This window comes from Strix uralensis, chromosome 10, assembly GCF_047716275.1.
Source record: "Strix uralensis isolate ZFMK-TIS-50842 chromosome 10, bStrUra1, whole genome shotgun sequence".
In the NCBI taxonomy this organism is placed as follows: Eukaryota; Metazoa; Chordata; class Aves; order Strigiformes; family Strigidae; genus Strix; species Strix uralensis.
This window is the reverse complement of record NC_133981.1, coordinates 16,834,882-16,856,825: the sequence shown is the minus strand read 5'-3', so window position 1 is coordinate 16,856,825 and position 21,944 is coordinate 16,834,882. Positions and strand designations below refer to the sequence as shown.

General features: G+C 36.2%; 1 protein-coding gene across 6 annotated transcripts in view; it reads left to right on the top strand.

Moving 5' to 3' along the window:
• CACNA1D (calcium voltage-gated channel subunit alpha1 D) overlaps positions 1-21,944 on the top strand; it is a 198,837-nt gene that overhangs the window by 106,198 nt on the left and 70,695 nt on the right. For all 6 annotated transcript variants that reach the window (XM_074879365.1, XM_074879369.1, XM_074879370.1 and 3 more), the window contains 11 exons: positions 5,119-5,206; positions 5,922-5,948; positions 12,230-12,390; positions 12,984-13,209; positions 13,354-13,561; positions 15,423-15,543; positions 16,589-16,703; positions 17,413-17,482; positions 18,087-18,156; positions 18,966-19,110; positions 20,469-20,598. In XM_074879365.1, the coding sequence (XP_074735466.1) occupies positions 5,119-5,206; positions 5,922-5,948; positions 12,230-12,390; positions 12,984-13,209; positions 13,354-13,561; positions 15,423-15,543; positions 16,589-16,703; positions 17,413-17,482; positions 18,087-18,156; positions 18,966-19,110; positions 20,469-20,598 (1,361 nt within the window). The remainder of the gene's footprint in view (positions 1-5,118; positions 5,207-5,921; positions 5,949-12,229; positions 12,391-12,983; positions 13,210-13,353; positions 13,562-15,422; positions 15,544-16,588; positions 16,704-17,412; positions 17,483-18,086; positions 18,157-18,965; positions 19,111-20,468; positions 20,599-21,944) is intronic.

Sequence of the window (21,944 nt, the reverse complement as noted above, 5' to 3'; positions counted from 1 at the left end):
CCAGATAAAAAGTGTGTTTTAAATTCAGGTGTGAAGAAATTAATAAAAGTATTTTACAAGCTTTATAATGGTTTGTAGTGTAAGCTTAGAACAGTGTGATAATATTTACTATTTATTTAGCGTACTTTTAATGTAGACTCTAACAAAACATAACAAACTTTTACTATCTCCTCTTGTTACTAATGTTTTGTTTCTGTAATTTGTGTCTTATTCAATTTCTTTCCCACCCACAACGGAGATGGACAGGGGTTTTAGAGTATGATAGTTATCTTCAAATCTGCACTCCTTTAATATTGGCAAATGTATGGAGTTGACGTAATCACAGTTGTAGTAACTAGGAGATGTAGTTTTAATCCTACCTACAACAAAGTTATTGGAGCAACTGACTTCCTTGCTGTCCTGAGAATCACTATTGTGTCTCAAATTCGATCCAGTTACTCTAGAGAATGCAGAATATTGAGTCAGAAATTGCTAGGACCTGATGAAATATTTTCTACAAATACTGAGTCTACTTGAAATTATTTGTGTAACTGTTACATATATTGTCTAACAGCTTACACAGCTTTACAGGCTGGAATAATTTTTCCATAAAATTTGGATATGTGTTTCAACATAGTCTTTAAACTAGCAGGTTCAGGTTCTGATACCAGTCATGAAGCAGCATGGAACCAGCTGAAAACTTGCTGTTGTGTACTGGCTGCAACAGCTGTCTCACTACTAGTAACTAACTTTGCTAGTCAGAAGCATTCTCAAGCATGTGTGCACTGACTTAGTTTCATCTGTGTCTTGCAGGGCACATGTACTTTTTAAGATCAGGATTTTTCCAAAGTACAAACTGGTGGCCTTAGTCTGTTTGTTTCTGTATTTGTGAGACTATTATGCTGATCTGAGTAGCTCAAACTTAAGACTACTGCTGGGTTAGAAATCTCACCCTAAGTATTTTTCTTTGTATTACCTCTACCTCTATTTCTGTTAAAAGCACCACATCTGTAGAGTATACAACGTTCTCAAGATTCAGTGTCATCCTTCAGGCTAGAAGTGGTTGGTTCAGTGATGCTTCTGTTATGAAGACTGCTCTCCTTCCACTGCTATGCAGCCAGTCAACCTTATATTGAGTTTCCATGGGCTGCCTATAAAAAGAGAGAGCATATAAGAATGATTGTTGATAGTATCAACATTAAATCTGCTCTATGAAAACAGATACCTCACTACAGTGTCATGTAGAACATCTTCCAGGCAGCCCCTTTTTAAACCCTGAGGAACTTCACAGTCAGAATAGATAGTACCATTTTTTTTTCTGATGTGTTTTCTGGACATACAGCAGACTTAGGAAAATTTGACATGAATTTGCAATGATAATGTTGCCTCTTTGGGGATTGTTTTTGTTCTGTTTTGCTGTTTGACTACTTTAAAGATTTGGTGTAAAGGCTTCAGAAAATCCACGTACTGATTTGAGAAAGAATTAGGAGAATTTTGGAGCTCATGGAGTTGGTTGAATGTTACTAGCAGGCAGAAGATGGCCATTTTACATCTAAAATGTTGCCAGTATAGTATGTTTTTTAATAACTATTAGATTCTCTCCAGTAGCTATTATTGATTATCTGACTAGCTGTGCAGATCACTCTGCTTCTGCAGCTCTTTTTCTTCAGCATGTGTAACTAGAAAGCTACCCAAGGTGCATCAGTGTGGAAATGAGATCAGCCTATGCATCAAAAACGCATAGCTGAAGTTGAACCAGATTAAAATATTAATTATATACTTTCTAAATGAAAATATTTCCAGCAATACTTGCCACCACGTTTCAATAATTCAGGGTGTAATTTAGCCTGCTTCTGGATTCTACAGTGACACTAAATTGTCATATTGCAGGATTATGGAATTTATTTCTTCCAACTCCAGCTGGCTGGGACATATCAATGCTGATGGACACTGACTTGCTTTTAGCTATGCATTAGTTATGCTATGTCCTGGAGTGGAGTCTGAAATCCTTGCTCCAAAAACTGAAAACTGTTTAGAGTAAATAGTGATCATTATAACATGAGAAAAACAATATATTTTCTTATCCGCAGAAATGAAATGTAGTAGTTGATATATTTGACCTATTTGCTATATACTCAGGAAAGTATTAAGCTGCATGCTACATGGGTTGTTTATATTGCCTAATGCAAGCATTCTTCCGTTTGAAAGCATTTACCATAATTGAAGAGAGCTGATACTATCTAGAAATCTAGATAATCTTTCCAGAAGAATTCCAGTGAAATAAGGGCAAAAGGTGAATAAAGAATAGAGAAAATTTGGTGTCTTCCTTTGAATACTGAGTACCAGTTTAAAGATTTCAAAGCCAGCCTTATTGAGATCAGACAGTCTTTCAAAAGTTCATTCTGAGTGCTGTACGTTGCTCAATGAACACCACCTTTAAAAGCTGTGGTCATGAAATTGAGTCTTTTCAAGACTTGCCAGGTTGCTTGCATTAGTGAGAGTGAATGTGGTCATGCAGTGCTGTTGCTGTTTTATTCTGGCTAAAGATTTAATGACTTGCTAGCATTGCTGGAGCTAGACTTCCACATGGTGCCTTTCTCAGTACTTCTGTCAAGTTTTGCTTTTGGCATATAAATTATATTGATAGCTGAATTTCTAATGTAAACTGAACTGTCTATGGTTCTTTTTTCCCTCTTCTGTTTTTGTAACACAGCACCTGCAAGTCACTAATAGAGATAGAGCAGTAGCCCTGTCTGAAATAGAGAGTAACACTCTGGCTGTATTTAATAATTAGCAGAACTGACATTGGCTTCAGTGGGGACAAAGATTTTTTTTTTTTTTCCTTTGGTACTTTGTTTTTCTTCATGCAGTCACGTTCAGAAAGGGCTTGTATTTCTTACTGTGGGTTAATGCATCAAGTCTGGGTAGATTTGAATTAAAATTCTATTACTTTATACTTACTCTTTTAAAAATTGTTTGGCATGTATTAAAACAAATACCATTTATGTAACACTGAGTGTTACACCTTATGAGGAACTGGATTCTAGGTACCACTTTTAGATGAGGGAAGTGTTGATAAATTTGAAACACAAGTGTGAGACACACTTTGCACATATGTAATACTTGCAAAAGTGGGCCTAGCTCTCTTTTCATGGCAGCTCTTAATAACAGTGTATGAAACAAGACTTCTGCACTCATGTTTTGCAGTTGCCTGTCACAAGTGCTAAAATGTCACTAGGTGGCTATAATGTTGTGTTTCCTAGCAGCATGCAAGTCACCCAGCACAAGACAACTGTTACAGTTCTTTACCAGACAGGGAAATTCCTTGCATTTATTGCAAAAGACTCTGGCATTTTAAAATTTAAACTATTAGTTCTGAAGATCTGAGACTATGTCTTAAATAGTTTTGTAATTTTTTTTTTCCTAAACCCTTTGAAATTTTAATACTTTAATTTGGATGTCATCAAAGATTTTTTACTTTACTTTTGAATGAAATTCCTTTTGAACTCTGTGACTGTAATCTGTGAAGTTCACACAAAATTAGCAATGTTCATTTTTTTAAAGCTGATTTATAAGGAGAAGCATGATATTAGAATTGAGGCGCTTGCAGGTGCTAACCGGGGATTTTTCATACATAAAGCAATTACAGTAATATTTTAAAAGAATCAGCAAAACAGAAGAACCTTGTGAAAGAAGGTTTTGCTGTGCTTACTGCCTGAAGTGCCTTGTTTATTCAGAGACCTGCATGGACATTTTTGGTCTTCATTTGTTATGCCAACTCTGTGTTTAACATTTCCTGTAATGGTGACTTACATTTATGAGGACAGATTCTCAGCTGTTGCAAATAGTAGCTGAGCATCTAGCCTGCATAGACCCATCAGTCTCTCAACTTGGATGGAATTGGTGAGCATGGAAACCATTTAGCATTTCCATGAATCTCTATGTCAGTGTTGAGGCAATATAGAGGCTGTGCAGAAAAACTGTTAGTAATAGTTCTCATTTTGTACCTGATCTGTAGACAAATCAGAAAATTCAGGGCCTGATTCTGGAGTCTCACTTATATTAAGATGTGTGTAATTAAGCCTACTTTAAGCCTCCTCTAGACTACCAAAATAGTGAGACATTCCTAATGGAAAGAGGCATGAAGTAGCCCTTCTGCCTTCAGTACTCTCAGTCCACAGACATTGGCTTAAACCCTCCCCAACAACACAAACCAAACAAAAAACCCAAACAAGCAAACCATCAAAACAGCAGAGGGTACACCCCAGAATACCTTTAGGATACTCTGTTTTTCTTTTATTCTTGCTGTTCTACAGTAATTTCAGTGCATCTTCCACCTCTTTTATTTTTTCCTGCTTTATATGGTATTTCTACTGTGTAAACCAGCAACATTAATTTTACACTTTTCTTGTTCCTGATGCCTTCCTTTCATACATGCTTTGTAGATGTGGAAGTAGTGTTTTCCCCTAGGAAGTACTGAGAACTTTGGCTGTTCATCATTTCCTAACACTTTTTGAAATATGTTGTCCTCCCTCTATATTTCAGTTGATTTGAAGATAAATGGTGATGACTAATCTGCAAATGAATTTTGTTTAAAAACCCGTTAGCTACAATTGCTAACTGTTCAGTAATGATCAGCTATATGTGCAGTAGTTGACTGTGTAACAGATGTAATAATCTTGTGTAACAAATGTAATAAACTTTGACATTTCTTGGAATTAGTGAGCATGTTAACAACACTTAAACTGATAAGCACCTCCAGAGTGTAAACAGAACACTTCTTAAAATGAAAGGTCACAAAATCTAGCTCAGGTTTATTTCTTTACTAGGGGTAGCATGCCCTTTGTTACAAAACTCCTCTACAGTGTATTCTGTAGTGGGTTTTCAGCAGTTACACTGAATCACTGAAAAGAAACAAAAAAGCTACAATACACTCTGGAATTTTGTGTGCTTTTTTTTTTTTTTTGTTACAAGAGGAGGACTGATGAAGTGTCTAACTTCATCTGCCATTCCTCAGATCTTCCAATCTCTCATTAGACCTGTGAGAGGTGGAGACATTCTTGCAATAGAACAGGAGATCACATTCTGTGTAATGCCTTGCTTGGCTATCAATCTAAAGCAATTTCTGTCTCCTAACAGCAAGCATGCCCACCAGTGAAACTGAGTCAGTGAACACAGAGAATGTGAGTGGAGAAGGAGAGAACCCAGCATGCTGTGGGAGTTTATGGTGAGTACACGGACTGTTTTCAAGTAGCCACCTTCATCATCTCAAAATTTAAAAGAATCATTCTTTCCCCGTTGTTTATTTAGCCAAAACTGCTTTCAAATAGTTACACTTTGTATGATACTTGGGGTTTTGTCTTTCAGTAGTTTAATATTAGGCCAATTATTACAGCATTAAAGCACTCCTAAAATTCTCAGATTAAGAATATATAAAACAATTCAACTAAACTTCCAGTGGAGTCATGTCTTCATGAAAGCTTTTATAAACTATAATTATTGTCCAAAATAATAAGGAAAGAACAGAAGTTCCCTATGACACATAAAAAGAAACATTTTCTGTTAAAGTGTGCATGATCTGGACAATACATACTTTTCAGGCAATAACCAAACGTATGGGAGTATTCCTATATCCCATGGTTTTCACTTTTTCTTTGCTCAGATTTTCATGACTTCCAAGCAGCTTCTACGGGAGCAGTTTATTTACTTAGTTTTAAGGATTTCCTTTCTTTCTCTTAGAAAATTTGTAAAGCTTTAAGAATGGTATTTCAGAAAATAAATAACAGACAACAGAATTTCAACATTCATGATGCGTTTTGTTGAACGCTTATTTTTATGTATATGTAATTCCAATGTACTGATTTGCAGAATTCTAAAGAGAATGAATTTGTGTTAATTATTTTTTTCCACATTCTTAAAAACGTGTTTTCCTTTTCTTCTAGTCAAACCATCTCAAAATCCAAGTTCAGGTCAGTATTTTCCTCTCTCTTCATCACTTTTTTTTCTTGTGATTATATACACAACATGATGATCTCATATAATTATTCTTTATTTACTGTACTTTAAATTTACTCTGTGAAAATTCTTCCTGACAGTTACTGGTGAATACAAAAGTAAAGTATCCATGAACACTTTTAGAAATCAAACTCCCTGATTTGCTTTGCTGATATTTGTTGCTCTCTCTTCACTTATTAGGAGCATTTGGGAATATGAGCTTCTATATTCAAGTAAGATTGCACAAAGGAAGTGTTATAAGCAAAATTAAGAATGAATAGTCCTGATATTGTAGACACTGGATGTGCCAGTACAAAACCAATAGGTTTCTTTATTTTGATTTTATTTTCCAGTCTTATAAGACATATATTTAGTAATTAGAAAGGATAAATGCAAACACAGAAGAGATACATCTTTTTGTTTAAAAAGATTAGGTTACTCCGTGAAGGAACAAAAAAACCCCAAAACCTAAGTGATTTAAGGTAAGTAATCAAGTGGTAGACTTAGTGAATCACGAAGGGCAAAGACACTCCTACAGTTGCAGACAACCCACAGAATAAATATTTTTCACAGAAATTTTTCAGTGAAAAAAGGGACAATCAAGAAGATTTGGCAACATCTGGCATCAGCAGTTTTGGCAACATCTGGAATCATTCCAATTTTTTAACCCTAGTAAAACTGATTTCAGTGTTGGATGTATAGCAAGTAATTCATTGGTAACAGCAGTGTATTCTCCTTGCAGCAATGAAGAGGAATAGCATACCCAGGTTTATTCTACTAGCCTTACTAGCTCTAATGACCTACCAGCGCTGACCAGTTGCAAGCAGTTGGAGTGGACTTGTGTTCCTTCTGAATAGTCTTCTTTCTTTCTTGAAGAAGAGCTCCCAGGCAACAGTTAACTGGTGCTTTTCTACACTGAGAATTTTTTTGTGTGACGCTATGATCAAGTTTTATTTTGTCATCCCTTTCAGCCAGAAAAGTGGTGACAGCATATAAATCTGCCTCATTGCTGAAAACTGTGGGATCTGGCCATTTAGGATGGTAGTGAATACACAACTAACTTTTTAGAACTTTCATCATTAGTTATAAAAGCTGTATCATTTCTTGTATGTCTTCTGCTACAGAAACTGGCCTTAGCTACACCAGCTGAACGGATCAGTTATGTCCATGTGGACCTTTGAGCTTAACCCTTCATGAGAATTATGAGAGATGAGACTGCTTTTAGCTCAATAAAGCGAAGTGATTCAGTGTGCTAATGGTCTGTAATTTCTCTTGCCATTGCTTCCAGTTACTGTAACAGTAGAACAAAGGGAACAATTTGTTTATTATTTCATTAGCTGAGAATCCCAAACAAGCATGATTATTTTGAATCATGAGATTGTCTCCAATCAACCTTATAGCATACTATTTATTGCTATGAAGCCTACTCATGCTGGTTTTAAAGGAGATATTTGAATATGAAGTGGTCACATGGAACTTCAAATGCCAGGCAGTGCAATAGATGCCATTATACTACATTCTCCAAGTTTGGTCTATTTGCACAGTGGGGACTCATAGAAGCATTACAGAGAAAGCAAAGTAATGCCTACGTTCTGAACTATGCCCATTTCAAGGAAAAAGAGAACTCCAGAAGCTGTTACATGAAAGCTGCTACGTCATCTTTGAGAAAGGAAAATTTCTACCCAAACTTGATATTTTTAATAGTCCAAGCAGTGAGTAAGAAGCAGTCAGTGCTATCCATCTCTACAATCAACGTTCATAATCAACACATCAATTTGAAAGAAAAGTTACTTGCAAGCCAGAAAGTCGCCAAAGTATCTCCAGCTGTCTAGATTCTGCCACTGTCCTGAATGTCTCCTGCATGAGCTCTTTGATCAGAATCTGTTCTTGTGGCATTAAAAAACACAAGTCCCACAGAAGTTCATTCATATGTGTATTGCTGCATCTGTTCACAGAAGTTGTGGCAATCGCAGCGGGATGCTGGTGTCTCTGATTTGGAAGCGCTGAAGAGGTCTGAGGCTGCTTGAGGTCTTCAATCATACTTAAACTTTTTAAGTTGAATTTCGTAGTGGGAATTCCCCCTTCAAATTTTATGTCTTTACTTGTGCCACTGGAGAAAGATCTATCCCTTTTAACTTAATGAATCCATGTGAGGAGTAGTTTTGAGGCAACAGAGCTCAAAATTGTAGTTGTGCCACTGTCTTCCAAACAGATGTGGCTTGCACGAGGTCCCAGATCCCTAAAACCAGCTGAGAGCATCTGTTATCAGAGAGAAAAAACACTTTAAAGAGCTGCTGGCTTTGCAGTGCCACTAAGAACAGAGTGTATCTGCTCTTCTATCTCTATAAGGATCTGCAGACTCACGGTCCTCATCCCATTGTTTCTGGATACCTAACATCGCATGTTTGCCAAATCCATTTTTATGATATGTCAGAAGAATGTAATTTTGATGTTTTTCATTGGAATCACTAGTTTGTAAAAAGTTCTGTTTACCTAAAATACAGAAACTCTCAGTTCTGCAGCAAAGCCCTAGATTATGTGTTCAACTGTCAGGGATGTCCTAGCACATTCTAAGCCAAATGCTAAATCTTGGTCTAATTCTCACTTTTCTGGCCTGATCCTTGCTCCGACTTTGGGAATGTTATTCTGCCATGGCAGTACACAATGTTTCAGGGCAAAGTAAATCAGGACAAGGGTATTGGTTTGACCATAAACGTCTTTGCCTTTGGATCAAAATAGAAAATGCTTTTTATTGCAAGCTAGTCTACCTGCTGTACCACAAGGGAAAATAGAAGTTAATCCTTGGAAATATGTTTCTATACAGTCAGATGGATACTTGGTCAAGAGAATCACATCCTAGCAAGATACAGCAATTATCTGCCAGTTTATTAAGTAAATGTGTATATTAACCACACATACATTATGCTAGGATATATATGGGTAAATATGATCTGTGCTGCATATTTGTAATCTTCCAGGTGGAATTTGAGATGTTTTGATACTAGAACAACTGTTTTTTCTCCTCACGTGGAAGTGACAGAGCTATGATTAGAGGAAGATGGGGATCTGCTAGTTGAAGAGATTTGTGCACATTGTCCTCTGTGAAGACCCCTCTTTTTAAGAATTCGCTTCATCTGTCAGTATGATTATATGATCACATTAACCTTCAAGTCGTGCTAAAAAGTTGGTACTGTGCCCTGAATCCTGTAAATACAAAAATGAGGAATGGAAAACTAATCTCAAAGGCTTCTATTTTTTCATAATGAGTGAGTGCTCTGGTGCAATTCTTCTGTCCCATATTTTATAAATAAGAGTAGTGAAGTGTAGGGTCTCTGCACAGATGTTAGCACCCACAATTACAGAAGAATTAATCTTGGGCATTAATATTTACTCCTCTGTGAGCTTACTGGTGAAAATATGAGGCACGTCAGTTTTGCAGATACAGGGATTGAGGATTCTAAATGTGATTCTAAACAGAAAGTCCAGTTTAGAAAATTACGATGTTATAATGAAAGGTTGCTGATACAAAATAATTTGAAAATGAATCTTTCTACCTTTGCATAGGTCTAGTACCACTATACAAACACACGTGACTAGCAAGTAAACAAGTTAAACTTCATTGATTCTGCATGACTGACTGACCCTGAGTTCAGTCATCCTCAATGCAGGGCGGGATTTACCATGTATGGATTAAAATTTAAGACCGGGGCCTAAAGGACCACCTAAATATGAATACCTGAATGAATGAAAGTGAAATTTGGAACATATTTGTAAGAATTATGATTTGCTCATAAGTAGTTATAAAGAAAAAATGATAAATTATTTAATGAGAACAAAAGCAGTGAATAATTTGGCTCGTTGTAATAAACTATGTCAATTATAAGTGTCCTCTGTGATTTTAATATTTATTTAACTGCTGTGTTTTTTGGAAAATGCTTGATAATTTCATGAAAGCAATGTTGTATCATTGCAAATTTATGAAAATGGAATTTCTCTTCAAAATAAAAGGGTACATTTCATTCTTCTAGTAAAAAATTTTGCTATTTGATTAAAACTAGGAGGGGCGGTTACTAAAAAATAGAAGACTATCGAGTGAAAATAGTGTAATTTGTTTTCCTGTTTTATATAGCCACAGGTTTTCAAGGTGCAGCAGGCCATCTACTTCAGTCTGCTACTTACTGTTTATTTCTTTACTTGTACCATTCTAATGAAGGTGGAAAATTACTCCTATCCTCCTCTTGAATTTTGCTTTATTTCTGTAGGCTTTTTACATATGCTTATTCATACACTTCTACATGTGAGTGGCATTGCACACCCTTTGGCAGCATTTTCATATGTGCACCACTTAGCTATATTCTTTTATCATTGATTCCACAGACCTTTTGGGAAAAAAAAAGCAGCCTCATTGACTTCAGAGAGTTATACATGTTGAGATTGCTTTTGGCTCCTATGAGTAGAGATATCCAAACAATATTATTCTTGTCTCATTGACTTCAATGATGGGATGTTCTGTAAGTGTAAAAAAAGCTGTTTTACTTACCCAGGGGAGTGAGCCATCCTGACGATGGCCATGGACATAACACTGCTTAGCAGGAGACTGGCAAGATAAGAATGTTCTTGAATACCATGTTGATTTAGGTCAGGACAGGATATTTTTCCTTCTTGTGCTTAAAATACTGAAAAGACTTGAAACATCTTTGTACTGATATCTGAAACCAGTATTAATTTCCATTACCACAAGTACAAACTTAAGGTGCATAAGGAAAACTCAGTTAATGCTTGAAGGCAGTGCCAAGCTCAGTTATTTTTATGGTGGTGTTATTGCATATTCATTCTGTTTTCTGAGGCAGATTTAAAGCATTTTTGATTTTAGACATACTAAATACAATACCTGCTAATTCAGACATTAAAAGTATTAAGAAATTTGTCTAGTTATTTGTAACAGTTTTCAAAAGGCATAGTTCCATGTTTTGGTACTGCCAGAAAGGGCTGCAGTGCCCTTCCCCTGTCTCAGCCCCTCAATCTTCCTGCTTTTTCTGTAATGTGGCATTGCAATGAATTGGATCAGACAACTGATCAGCTAAAATCAACCCTGAAAAAAATAAATCGGTTTCCACCAGTCAATTTTCAGGTTTGGCTCACTTCATTAGGTCTAGTTTTGGCAAAAGGGAAAAGGAGAGGGCAGAACAAGGAGAGAAGACCACCCCTTTCAATCACAACAGACGTATGCTAGACTGACATGATAGTGAAACTATAGAGGAAGAAGCTTATACATGCACACTCTTCTCAGTGCTTTGCTATTTTAAGGTTAGGTCAAGCATCCACTAGAGTCTGTGCCTGCTCTGTCCCTCGAATTTTGGATGAAGCAGTTGTTGGTTCCTAAAATTTATTATCTGAGTCCATGGCTGTAGTTCTGGGTGTGTGAATTTTATATACCTCCCTTTTAGGTAATATTAAGTGATTCCTAATCCTTTTCTTCCTATGACTCAGTAATACATTTTCTTCCTGTTTCACAAATGGAAATGTGACTCAGGGAGACTAATTGGTTTACTAAAGTTCCCAGAAGTGAAACAGAGAAATTAAATCTAGTCTTATGAGTATAAAGCAAAGCTAATACCCTCACTTGCGAATCCAAGTCATATCTAGATAGGGCCTGTTTACTTGTCCTTGATTATCACTCTTATTCATTTCACAAACATTTGCCTGCTGACACGATTTGAAGACATGTTAGTAGAAATCTGTAGGAGTCACTGACTGAGATTTCTAACATTATAGGGTAGATTTCTCAAAGTTGACCTCATCATTCCTGCCTTGTTTAATCCTGCCAGAATTGTGCCTATGGTCAAACTCAAAGCCTTAATTTTCAGACTAAATGTAATTTGAATTCTAAGTTGCTTCACTGGCTTTTCTTTACTACTATTAACTGTATGGACCCTGGGAAGACAGATGTATCTTATTACTCATGAAATGTTAAATGCAGCTTAGTCTAATTATGTCACAGTCAATTAGAGTCTCCAAAAGTTGTAGTTTACATTTAAAAATCTATAATGAAATCTAAAAAAGGAATAACAGATTAGCACTCCTTAATCTGCAACTGGTAATAATTTACACAACTATCTGAAGTATTGTGCACATATATATGAAAATACACCTGCTCACACATACATACTTATGCTATTTTCTACACAGAAGAAACCCTTCTTAAGTTCATGTGTTTTCTGTATAATAATAAATCTGTTTTTATTTGAACTTTCAGTCGACGCTGGCGTCGCTGGAATCGATTTAATCGAAGAAAATGTAGAGCTGCTGTAAAATCTGTCACATTTTATTGGCTGGTTATTGTCTTGGTCTTTCTGAACACATTAACTATCTCATCGGAGCATTATAATCAACCTGACTGGCTGACCCAGATCCAAGGTACAATCAAAAATTATCTGTCCTGTTTTTGACTATGGGTACTTGCATTCTATCAGTGGCTACTTTTTTACTTTGCTATTTCGTTGTTTGCTGTCCTGAAGGATATTCATCCCAGCCAAAGGGAGATACAAGAAATGACTGAATGTATTTGATTACCGTAACTGTAACACAGCTTAATGGCATACCAGCAAAAACCTGACAATACTAAACTGTAAATACCTGTACTTTTATTGTTAAGCCATGCTTGAAAGATAAGGAAGGAAATGGTAACTGGCATAGCAGAACATGCTGTGGGCTGTGTTGCTTAAGTTACAGTGTGGACTCAAGCTGTGTGATGAGCAGCCATAAACTGCACAATGGATTGGAAAGATGAAAATAGTTTATAGGCAGCAGGGAAATTTACATCGTTGTGTAACTTTTGCCACTTAGGTATCAAATACAGTCCAACGTAAAAACCAGTGCTTCCTTCTTAAGGAAAATGCTGAAAACTAGTATAGAAAGTATAGTACTAATATGTTAAAATAAAAATGGAATCTATGAGACAATTCAGGAATGTCTTTTTTTTTTTTTTTTTTTTTAATATTTTGTTCCAGATATCGCAAATAAAGTTCTTCTGGCTTTATTCACCTGTGAAATGTTAGTAAAGATGTACAGCTTGGGCCTACAGGCTTATTTTGTTTCTCTTTTTAACCGCTTTGATTGCTTCGTTGTTTGTGGTGGCATTGTTGAAACCATTTTGGTGGAGTTGGAAATTATGTCACCCCTTGGAATTTCAGTGTTTCGCTGTGTTCGTCTCCTGCGTATTTTTAAAGTAACAAGGTAAGATTAACTAATACTGCTAACTTTAGGAATAGCTGAAGGGTGATCAGCAATTCTTTTGTAATACTTCATCATGCGCTGCTCTTTTACTGTTTTGTTTGGGGTTTTTGTGGTGTGTGTTAACACACGCATTTTAATTTATAGGCACTGGGCATCCCTGAGCAACTTGGTAGCATCCTTGTTAAACTCAATGAAGTCCATTGCTTCACTGTTGCTTCTGCTTTTCCTCTTCATCATAATCTTCTCGTTGCTTGGAATGCAGCTGTTTGGAGGCAAATTTAATTTTGATGAAACTCAAACAAAACGGAGCACCTTCGATAATTTTCCACAAGCTCTTTTAACTGTATTCCAGGTAACTTTCTTTCATCCCGTATGAAACATTTTACCTTTGATGATCAACAAAACTGTTTAAGTGATCATGTTGCCTGAAAATAAAATCACAAATACTATTTACTCAGTTTACTTTAAGTAGCATTCTGCTCATTAAATTCAGTATTCTGGTAACTCTGCACCATTTGTACCATTTGTTTCATGTCTTATTTGATCTATCTATGCAACACAGCTGTCATATTACTTCACAAAATTAAATCTCCTTTGTCCATCAAACACATGACTAGAAAAATAGATGGAATGTTATTTTAATCAAATTATTTTCTTCAACTTTATTAGCTATATAAAAGTTCAGCTATTCCCAAGCAGGAAAAAATGAGAAGCATTGTAGGAGTGCATATTTGGATATGGATCATATCACTTACTATAATATACAAATGAGTATGAATTTCTTTAAAGAAACACTGTCAGGTTTATTAAAATTTCATGCTTACAGTTTACTTTTCACTATTGTATGATCCTTTTTTTTATTTTTCCCAGTTTGGATACTGGAATTAGGTTAATTGGTTTCATCTTTCTAGCCATTGTCATATTCAGCTTTGCACATTACCACAATGTTTGGTTTCAGACTTTGTAGGTCAGTGTTTAAAGCTGACACTGCAAGACTTCACTTTGTGTCAACTTCCTGTCTTTTTGGTAGAAGTTTCAGAGCAAGTAAAAAGTCTTTCCATGTGATTTTAACATAAGGGAATATTAATGAGAAATTTTCTTTAGAGGAGAAGTGTCCACATTTGACCCGACATTGCCCCTTTAAAAAATAAGGCTGTACTTCCAAATTCAGCTGAGTTGTATTTTATTCAGATTTTAGGCTGCCTCATTTTCAAAGGAATAAGGCTTTCTTCAGTTTCAGAATACACTCAGGAGCAACCAACCTGTAGGGTGCTCAACAACAAATATGAAAATCAGCTTGATAAGTTTAGCTCTCCAAAAATGGATTTCAGAAATTGGCATGCATATAATTTTCTTGATCAACCAGTTAATTACTTGGAAGGAGAGTCAGTATTACATGTTTTCTCAGGATAGAACTGATAATTTTTAAGAAGTTACTTAGAAATATATAAAGTGTCCCTGTAACCTGTATTGTAATACTCAGAATTTTTGTTATAGTACAGAAAAAGAGGAGGTGCCTCATTGTAAACTATCCTTTTAACTAGGATCAACAGATAACAGATTTCTGTAAAATTCTTTTAGACTGTGGTGAAATCATGTGAAACAATAGCCAATAAGAATATCATGTAATTCTCTCACAGCATTGAGCTGCATTCAGTTAAAAATAGCTACCATTTTAAAGCTATAGCAGGTAGCGTATGTGTGTGGTACGCATATGATATAATTTATGATAAATTATGATAAGATGGCCAATCCCTGTTAAAACTGAAAATGGGTAGACGAATTTGCAGGACATTTCACAATTGAAAAGATTTGTGGCCACTGTTTCAAAAAAGAGAACCTTAAAACATACACTAACTTGATTTTCAAGAGTGATAAACATTTGCGGGCATTACTACGTGTGTGGCATTACTGAAAATCAGGGCTCTTTTGCATGCCAAAATCAATAAAATGATAGGATTCTATTTTTATTATTTTTGTCTTTGAAGTTCAGTGATGTAAATGCATAGCATAAAACAAAAGCTAGTAGAGTTAAACCCAAGCTTTCAGGAGATGCTTGTTTAAATGGAAATTTTAAAACAATGCATGAAAAGATTATGGTATTGCTTTATGTATACCGAAGGTTAGCCTTATTGTGTATTGTGGTGAGAGGAAATGTATTTCTCTATTGCTCTTTTTGATGTTGAGTTACTAATAATATACCTGCTTCTTAGATTCTAACAGGTGAAGACTGGAATGCTGTTATGTATGATGGCATAATGGCATATGGTGGCCCATCATCGTCAGGCATGATAGTCTGTATATATTTCATTATCCTCTTCATCTGTGGTAACTGTATCCTTTGCACTCACTGGTAACATCTCTAAATGGGGCTGTGTGCCAGGGAAACATGCAAAATTTCTCTAGGAAGGGAGTAAATTGCAGTGGACATGCAAGCGCTTTCTGCGTGTGCTAAGTCCTTCAGATAGACTTTTCTTTGTACACCCATTCCCTAATGAATGAAACTCCAGTGATCTCTGAGTCCATCTACAGCTACCACAATGGCAGAAATCAGAGGATTTTTTCTTTCTTCCTTCAGTGGGAAAACAACCTTATTCTACCTCCTTGTCTCTATTTGACATCTCTCCCTCTGAAAATGCATGGATGTCATCTGATCTCTATGGCAGTAATTTCCTATTCATCCTTTTGACACTTGATGTAGCTCTGTTAATTCTGACACACGCTGACAGTGAAGCCCCTGATCTACTGTATAGTGCAGGGACCAGATGAGAGAAATCTGCACGGAGAACTATTGAGTCAGTTAGGATTAAATCTGCTGAAGCATTCTGCTTCACTGCCTTCAGTGTACTGGAAATGCTTCCTTGGCCCCATGTAGCAACAGAAACTAGTGTCATTCTCAGAAGTTCTTAAAAGGTCAGGAGGTGATAAAAGAGCAAAAACATTCTATTTTCTGTACTATACGGTACTTGTATCAGTATTTGTACTTAACTGATGTGGACTGAAGTACAGAATTTGATATAGATTGTTGTAGACGCAGAAGATAGTGTGTTATAAAAATGAATTTTTCAAAATGCCTGAACAGTCTCCAGCTTTCATAGACAGTGTTTCACATCTGAAACTTGCTCAGGCTAGCATAAAGTTGAGTTTAATTTATTTAGTATTCTGCTATTTTAAAATCAGTGACCCTAATGGATCTCTGCTCATTTTACATCCAGTCTTAATCTAGTCCATTAAATGTTATTTGCACTCTGCTCCGGCATCACAAATCTTTACGCTGTAGGTTGGCAACATGCGTTTTATATCTCTCACGTTGTCAGTGTTTATGCTGATAATAAACCAAACTAGTAAGGCATAATGTCCTTAAAGTGATTTGAAATAGATATCTTGCTAAATGTCTTCTTGGCCATTGCTGTGGATAACTTGGCAGATGCTGAAAGCCTAAATACAGCTCAGAAAGAAGAAGCTGAAGAAAAGGAAAGGAAAAAGAATGCAAGGTAAAATAGCTTGGGCATGTTGAATAAGCAGGAGAGGGAAGGAGGAGGGTACTGAATTCTTTCATAAGGATTTTCTTTACTTTATATAAATGTCCTTACCATCTTCAAAATTTATTGGACCCAGGAAAAAAATGAAAGATTTTACGTAGACATTAAAATAAGACCCATTTAGTATGATTTTAGATAAAAATTGGCTAGTAATGGGGAAAAATGGGGTCAATTAAGGACATAACGATAAGCCAACTGATACCTAAACATTGCAACAGTAGGATTTATTGTGCAATTAGAACAAGAATGTATCTGTTGCTGCCAGTGCACAACTCCCTGTGGAATCAGTTCTCAAAGCCTTATATAGACAAGAAGAAAACCTTCCTTTGAAATCAGTGCAGGCCAGCTGAAGTCAGTGCAAGTTGTTTGTTTGAGTCCAAGGGCACAGTTTATCCATCTAGAAAGGAGTAATTATCATGCATTGAATTTTTTAGGGATTAACTTCTGGAATTGTATTGAAAATTATAATCTTTCAAATGGGTTGTTGTATTCACATGCAATAGATTTTATTACTCTGACACCTGCAGCTCTGCAAATATTTAAGTATTTTAATATATGCTTTTTAGGTATGTTTTAACTTTTCATAGAATGGGTATAGTTCAGTTAAAATCTTCTGTCTTTGCATGGTGTGCTTTGTAATTGTTATTCTATTGTTTTGTAGAAAAGAGAGTCTGGAAAATAAAAAAAGTGAGAAGTCAGAAGGTGACCAAAAGAAGCCCAAGGATAGTAAGGTGTTTATTCTAAAAATTGTCTTTTCTAAGTGGTTTTACTAATTTTGCTAGGGAGACCTTTTCAAGACCACTGTATGTTGTATAATTTCTTTTATGAAGTCATCATCCCTACATTTTTTCCCAGGCAAAGGGAACTTAGTTCTGATGCTTTGCATCCTCATGGAGTCTCTTAATCCAGAGAATCCTTTTGGTTTCAGGATATCCTGAGAAGGGAAGCTCTTAGAGCACGGAATAGTTAATGTTAGAAAAAACTGGCATTATTTTAGGATCCCTGTAGGTATTTTGCCTGATAAATCTAATGGAAGAGATTAGTGAATGATAAACTCTTAGTAGAATGTTGAAACATTCTTGATAATTTTTACCAGAGCCTGTTGGTTATATTCTCATTGTGATCTACACAGCCATAAACATAATCTTTTAAAAATATGTATTAAACTGTCAGCTCTCCTCTGTTCTCAGCATTGCCCTGTTTCAGAAAACAGACTAAGCATAGGGATCACTTCCCTGACCTCTGAAGCTTATTTGATTTGCTTTCTGCTGAACTTTATACTCCAAGCTGTATTTAAATTTTTTTTCTTTTTGTGCATTCCTTTCATTGTTGTAGGTGACAATTGCTGAATATGGAGAAGGAGAGGATGAGGATAAAGATCCCTATCCACCCTGTGATGTACCAGGTATGTGAATACCAGCCAGAAGACAAACACATTTAACTTTGCTAAAATATCCTGAACTTGCTCTTGCTGAACACTTAATCAATTCCTTTGAAGTTGGTGAGGTTGTGCTCTGTTATCAATGGATAAATGGGCCTGTAAGCTGCTAAGTATTATCTTTTCCTGCAGCTTCCTAGACATTATAAACAGTAGATGAGAGTTAACATTGTGAGCCTGAAGACTGCTGTGGTAATACTATCTGGATGTGAGAGCAAATTCTAAACTTTTCTGAAATGTTTGGCAGAAAAGGACATTCCAGGGCTGATGATGTTGGGTCAATCTTGTCTTAGCTACTTCCAGTCCAGTGAACATACGTATCTAAAAATCGGTTCTGTCTGATTGTCTGGATGCTTGTGACAGAAATCTGCCCTACCTTTTGACTGCTCAGTGCTCAGCGAGTGCACAGAGCTCCGCACTCCTACACCGCAGCTCAGGCGTGGACTGATGGTCAGGGGCTGAGCTTAAGTGGGGCTCCAGAGCCCATGTGCAGGGGTGTGAGTGGAGTCACCAGATGGGGCTGGTCAGGGCTAGTAAAGCCTATTAGTGCACTCAGGGCGCTTATGCACACACCCATGTATGCACATAAACATGTATATAGTCTTGTGTCAACTATATGGAGGTTCATATATTGATTCGTGGATTCTTAAAACCATGCTACGAATATATATTTCCTATCAGCCATAAATATATTAATACAAGCCATGCTTTTATATTGTTATGAACAAAACCTCAATGTTTTTTTATTTTATAGTAAAAAAGTGTTTAATTTAAAGTAGGTGAAGATGAAGAAGATGAGGAGGAGGAACCAGAGGTACCAGCAGGCCCACGTCCCCGTAGAATATCAGAACTAACTATGAAGGAGAAGATAACACCAATTCCTGAAGGGAGTGCCTTCTTCATTTTCAGCAGAACCAATCCGTAAATATAACTTTGAAAAATACTGGTTTAGTCCATCAAGGTTTAGCAGTGGAGGAACAGGCCTCCTTCCAGTGAGGTTAGGAATAGAATTCTACATAATAATTGGATTTTGGGGGGAATTAGAATCATTCAGCACTCAGTCTAACTCCAGAGCATTTGCAATTCTACACTGATGAAGAAAGCAAGCTTCAGTAGTCAGTAAAAGTTGTTATTCATTGTTGGATGGAAGTGAACAAGTGAACTAAATTCAGTTCCTACAGACTGAACATAGCTTTTACATTTATCTGTTATTTGGCGTGGGAGAATGCCGTCTTCTCAGTGGTAGAGGTCATCACAATTAAGTTTAGAAGATGGTGTGATGATCAAGATACAATGTTTTGGGCTTGTATCTTATTCACTGCATGGGTTCTCTAAAGCTCATCAGAATTTTCAAACAAACTGGAAAGAGAGCTATTTAAACTTATAATTTTAAGAACACATATGCTGAATGCAAAAACATTAAATTTGTTGAACAATGTCAAATTGCTTTTGGCCTCAACTAATGGTACGTACTCCCAGGCCAAAATGGCCATCTTGCTTAACTAAGATACACTATACTCAAATCATCTACCTAATTACAGGAGAATAAATTTTCCCCAAGAACCTTCTGATTCTTCAGCAGAATTTAGACAACTTCAGTGGTAGTCATTTATGAACCTAATCCTGCATTTTTTGCCAATTTAATCCTGGACCTACTCTACCAAGGTGCTCAATAGCATTTGCAATAACCTTGGACTCAGTGACTCTAAGCATATGTACAGTTTCACTTCATGTTATGTGGCTGAAACTTAGCAGCTTTGTAGTCTTCAACACTCACTTGTAATTCTATAAGAAAATCTCTACAGGAGATTCTGATTTGGCTTGAGTCTCTAAGTAGCACAATAAGATCTGCAGCCTAGGCCACATCTCACTGAATGAGTATTTTTGACAGCTTTAATAAGGATCAGATCAAACTGGGGGTCTGAAATGACTTACTGTCTAGCATTGGTCCTTTTGACATTGGCCTCTGTATGTGCTGCACAGTGGTACAAACACTGGAACTTGTAGTGACATTCATAACCCATTGAAAACCAATAGGAGCTTGGACATCCTCTCTCAGATTCCTTCGATAAGTGCATCTTCACTACAGGTGATTGGATTTTGAATTAATTTACAGTTTTAGAAATCAGAGCAATAGCTTCAGCATTTGTACTGATTTTAGCTGCTGATGGTTGCTCTGTTCTGTCACCATTGGCAGAGTAAGAGAAAACATGTTGTATATTAGCCATCTGCTGAATTCTCTTTACACACATGGTATATTTTTTGTATCTCTGCTTCAGGATTCGAGTGGGATGCCACAAACTCATCAATCACCACATCTTTACCAATCTCATCCTTGTCTTCATCATGCTGAGCAGTGTTTCTCTAGCAGCAGAAGATCCAATTCGCAGCCACTCCTTCCGAAATAATGTAAGCCCTTCATTATTATGTCTGAAGATAAATATATCCTGAGAGGATAACAATCCTTTGATACTAGTGCCTGGTTTTTAATTTTCAAGTTAAGAAACTTCCCTTTTCCTTTTTCAAGTCATATGTTTATTTTTTCTTTGCTTTAAAAAACATAAATCTTTAAAGACAAGTAACTTTATTCATGGAGCATCTTAGGTATTAGAACCATTTATTATGTATATAAAGTCTTTCCTTTGTTAGCTATAAATATATCAGAATATAATATGATGAAGCTGAGCATAATCTTTATAATGTTCATATTTTTTCATCATTTTCAGCTGGTGTACCTGATAAGCATTTCCTGACTTCCTCTTAGTGCCTCTCAGTGTTTGACACTGATTTAAAAATGCCAGTTAAAATTATCATTGTTTATAACATGTTGGGAATAGACTCTGACCTGTCCTCTCTTCTCCTTCATTGACTCTATTGTATGGTCTTGGGAAACTCAGAGTATCACTCTGTTAATGAGTATATGCATTCATAAGGATGTTACCTCTTATTTCAAAGAAGCTAGTATGGCCACAGTAATCAGTTTGAATACCACCCCATCGGACCTGAAGATCCTCGGATTCCTGATTAGCCATATCAGAAACTAAACAAGTTTCACTTTTTTCTAAACTCATACATAAGACGAGGATCAGACCACGCCCAGCTATTGCCTTGATTCAGAGTCAAATGCCATTTCAACGTATATACAAACTCAAAAATTTGGAAGTGTTTCTGCATCCTTTTTTAGATACACTTGTAGAAACAAAATATTTGTAAGAATATTAATTTCAGAAATGTCTCTATTCAATAAAATTGTAGTTGATATGGTGAGTAAACATCTGTGTTCTCCGAAAACAAATTTCTGAATCCCTCATTTTAATTCCTTAATGTAGTAGAAGACTTGCTGGTTACTCAAATGCACAGTTATTAGACAGAGAAACAAAAATAAATTCACTCTTGTGACCACTAATGTTTGTCTTAACATTTGTTGCACTTGTATTAGTGATGAAGCAAGCCTCTCATGTTATTGTGAGCTGTGCATGCTTTAGATTAGGTATGCAATAGCTGAGATGATGCAATTTGGTAATAGTCTGTGGGGCCTTTTGGGATACTTTGGCAGAAATTCCAAGCCTTTCCTGTCTTAGATACAAATTGATCTGTAGAGATTGCCATGGAGTTAGAGAAACTCTTCCACCTCTTACAGGAAAGATGGGCCTACTAGGTTAGTAGAGGTTGTATTCCTCTAGTTCTTGCCAGTGTAGATGCAGCCTATGAAAGTCTTCTTTTGGCTGTTGACATTCTCTGAACACTTTTTCAGT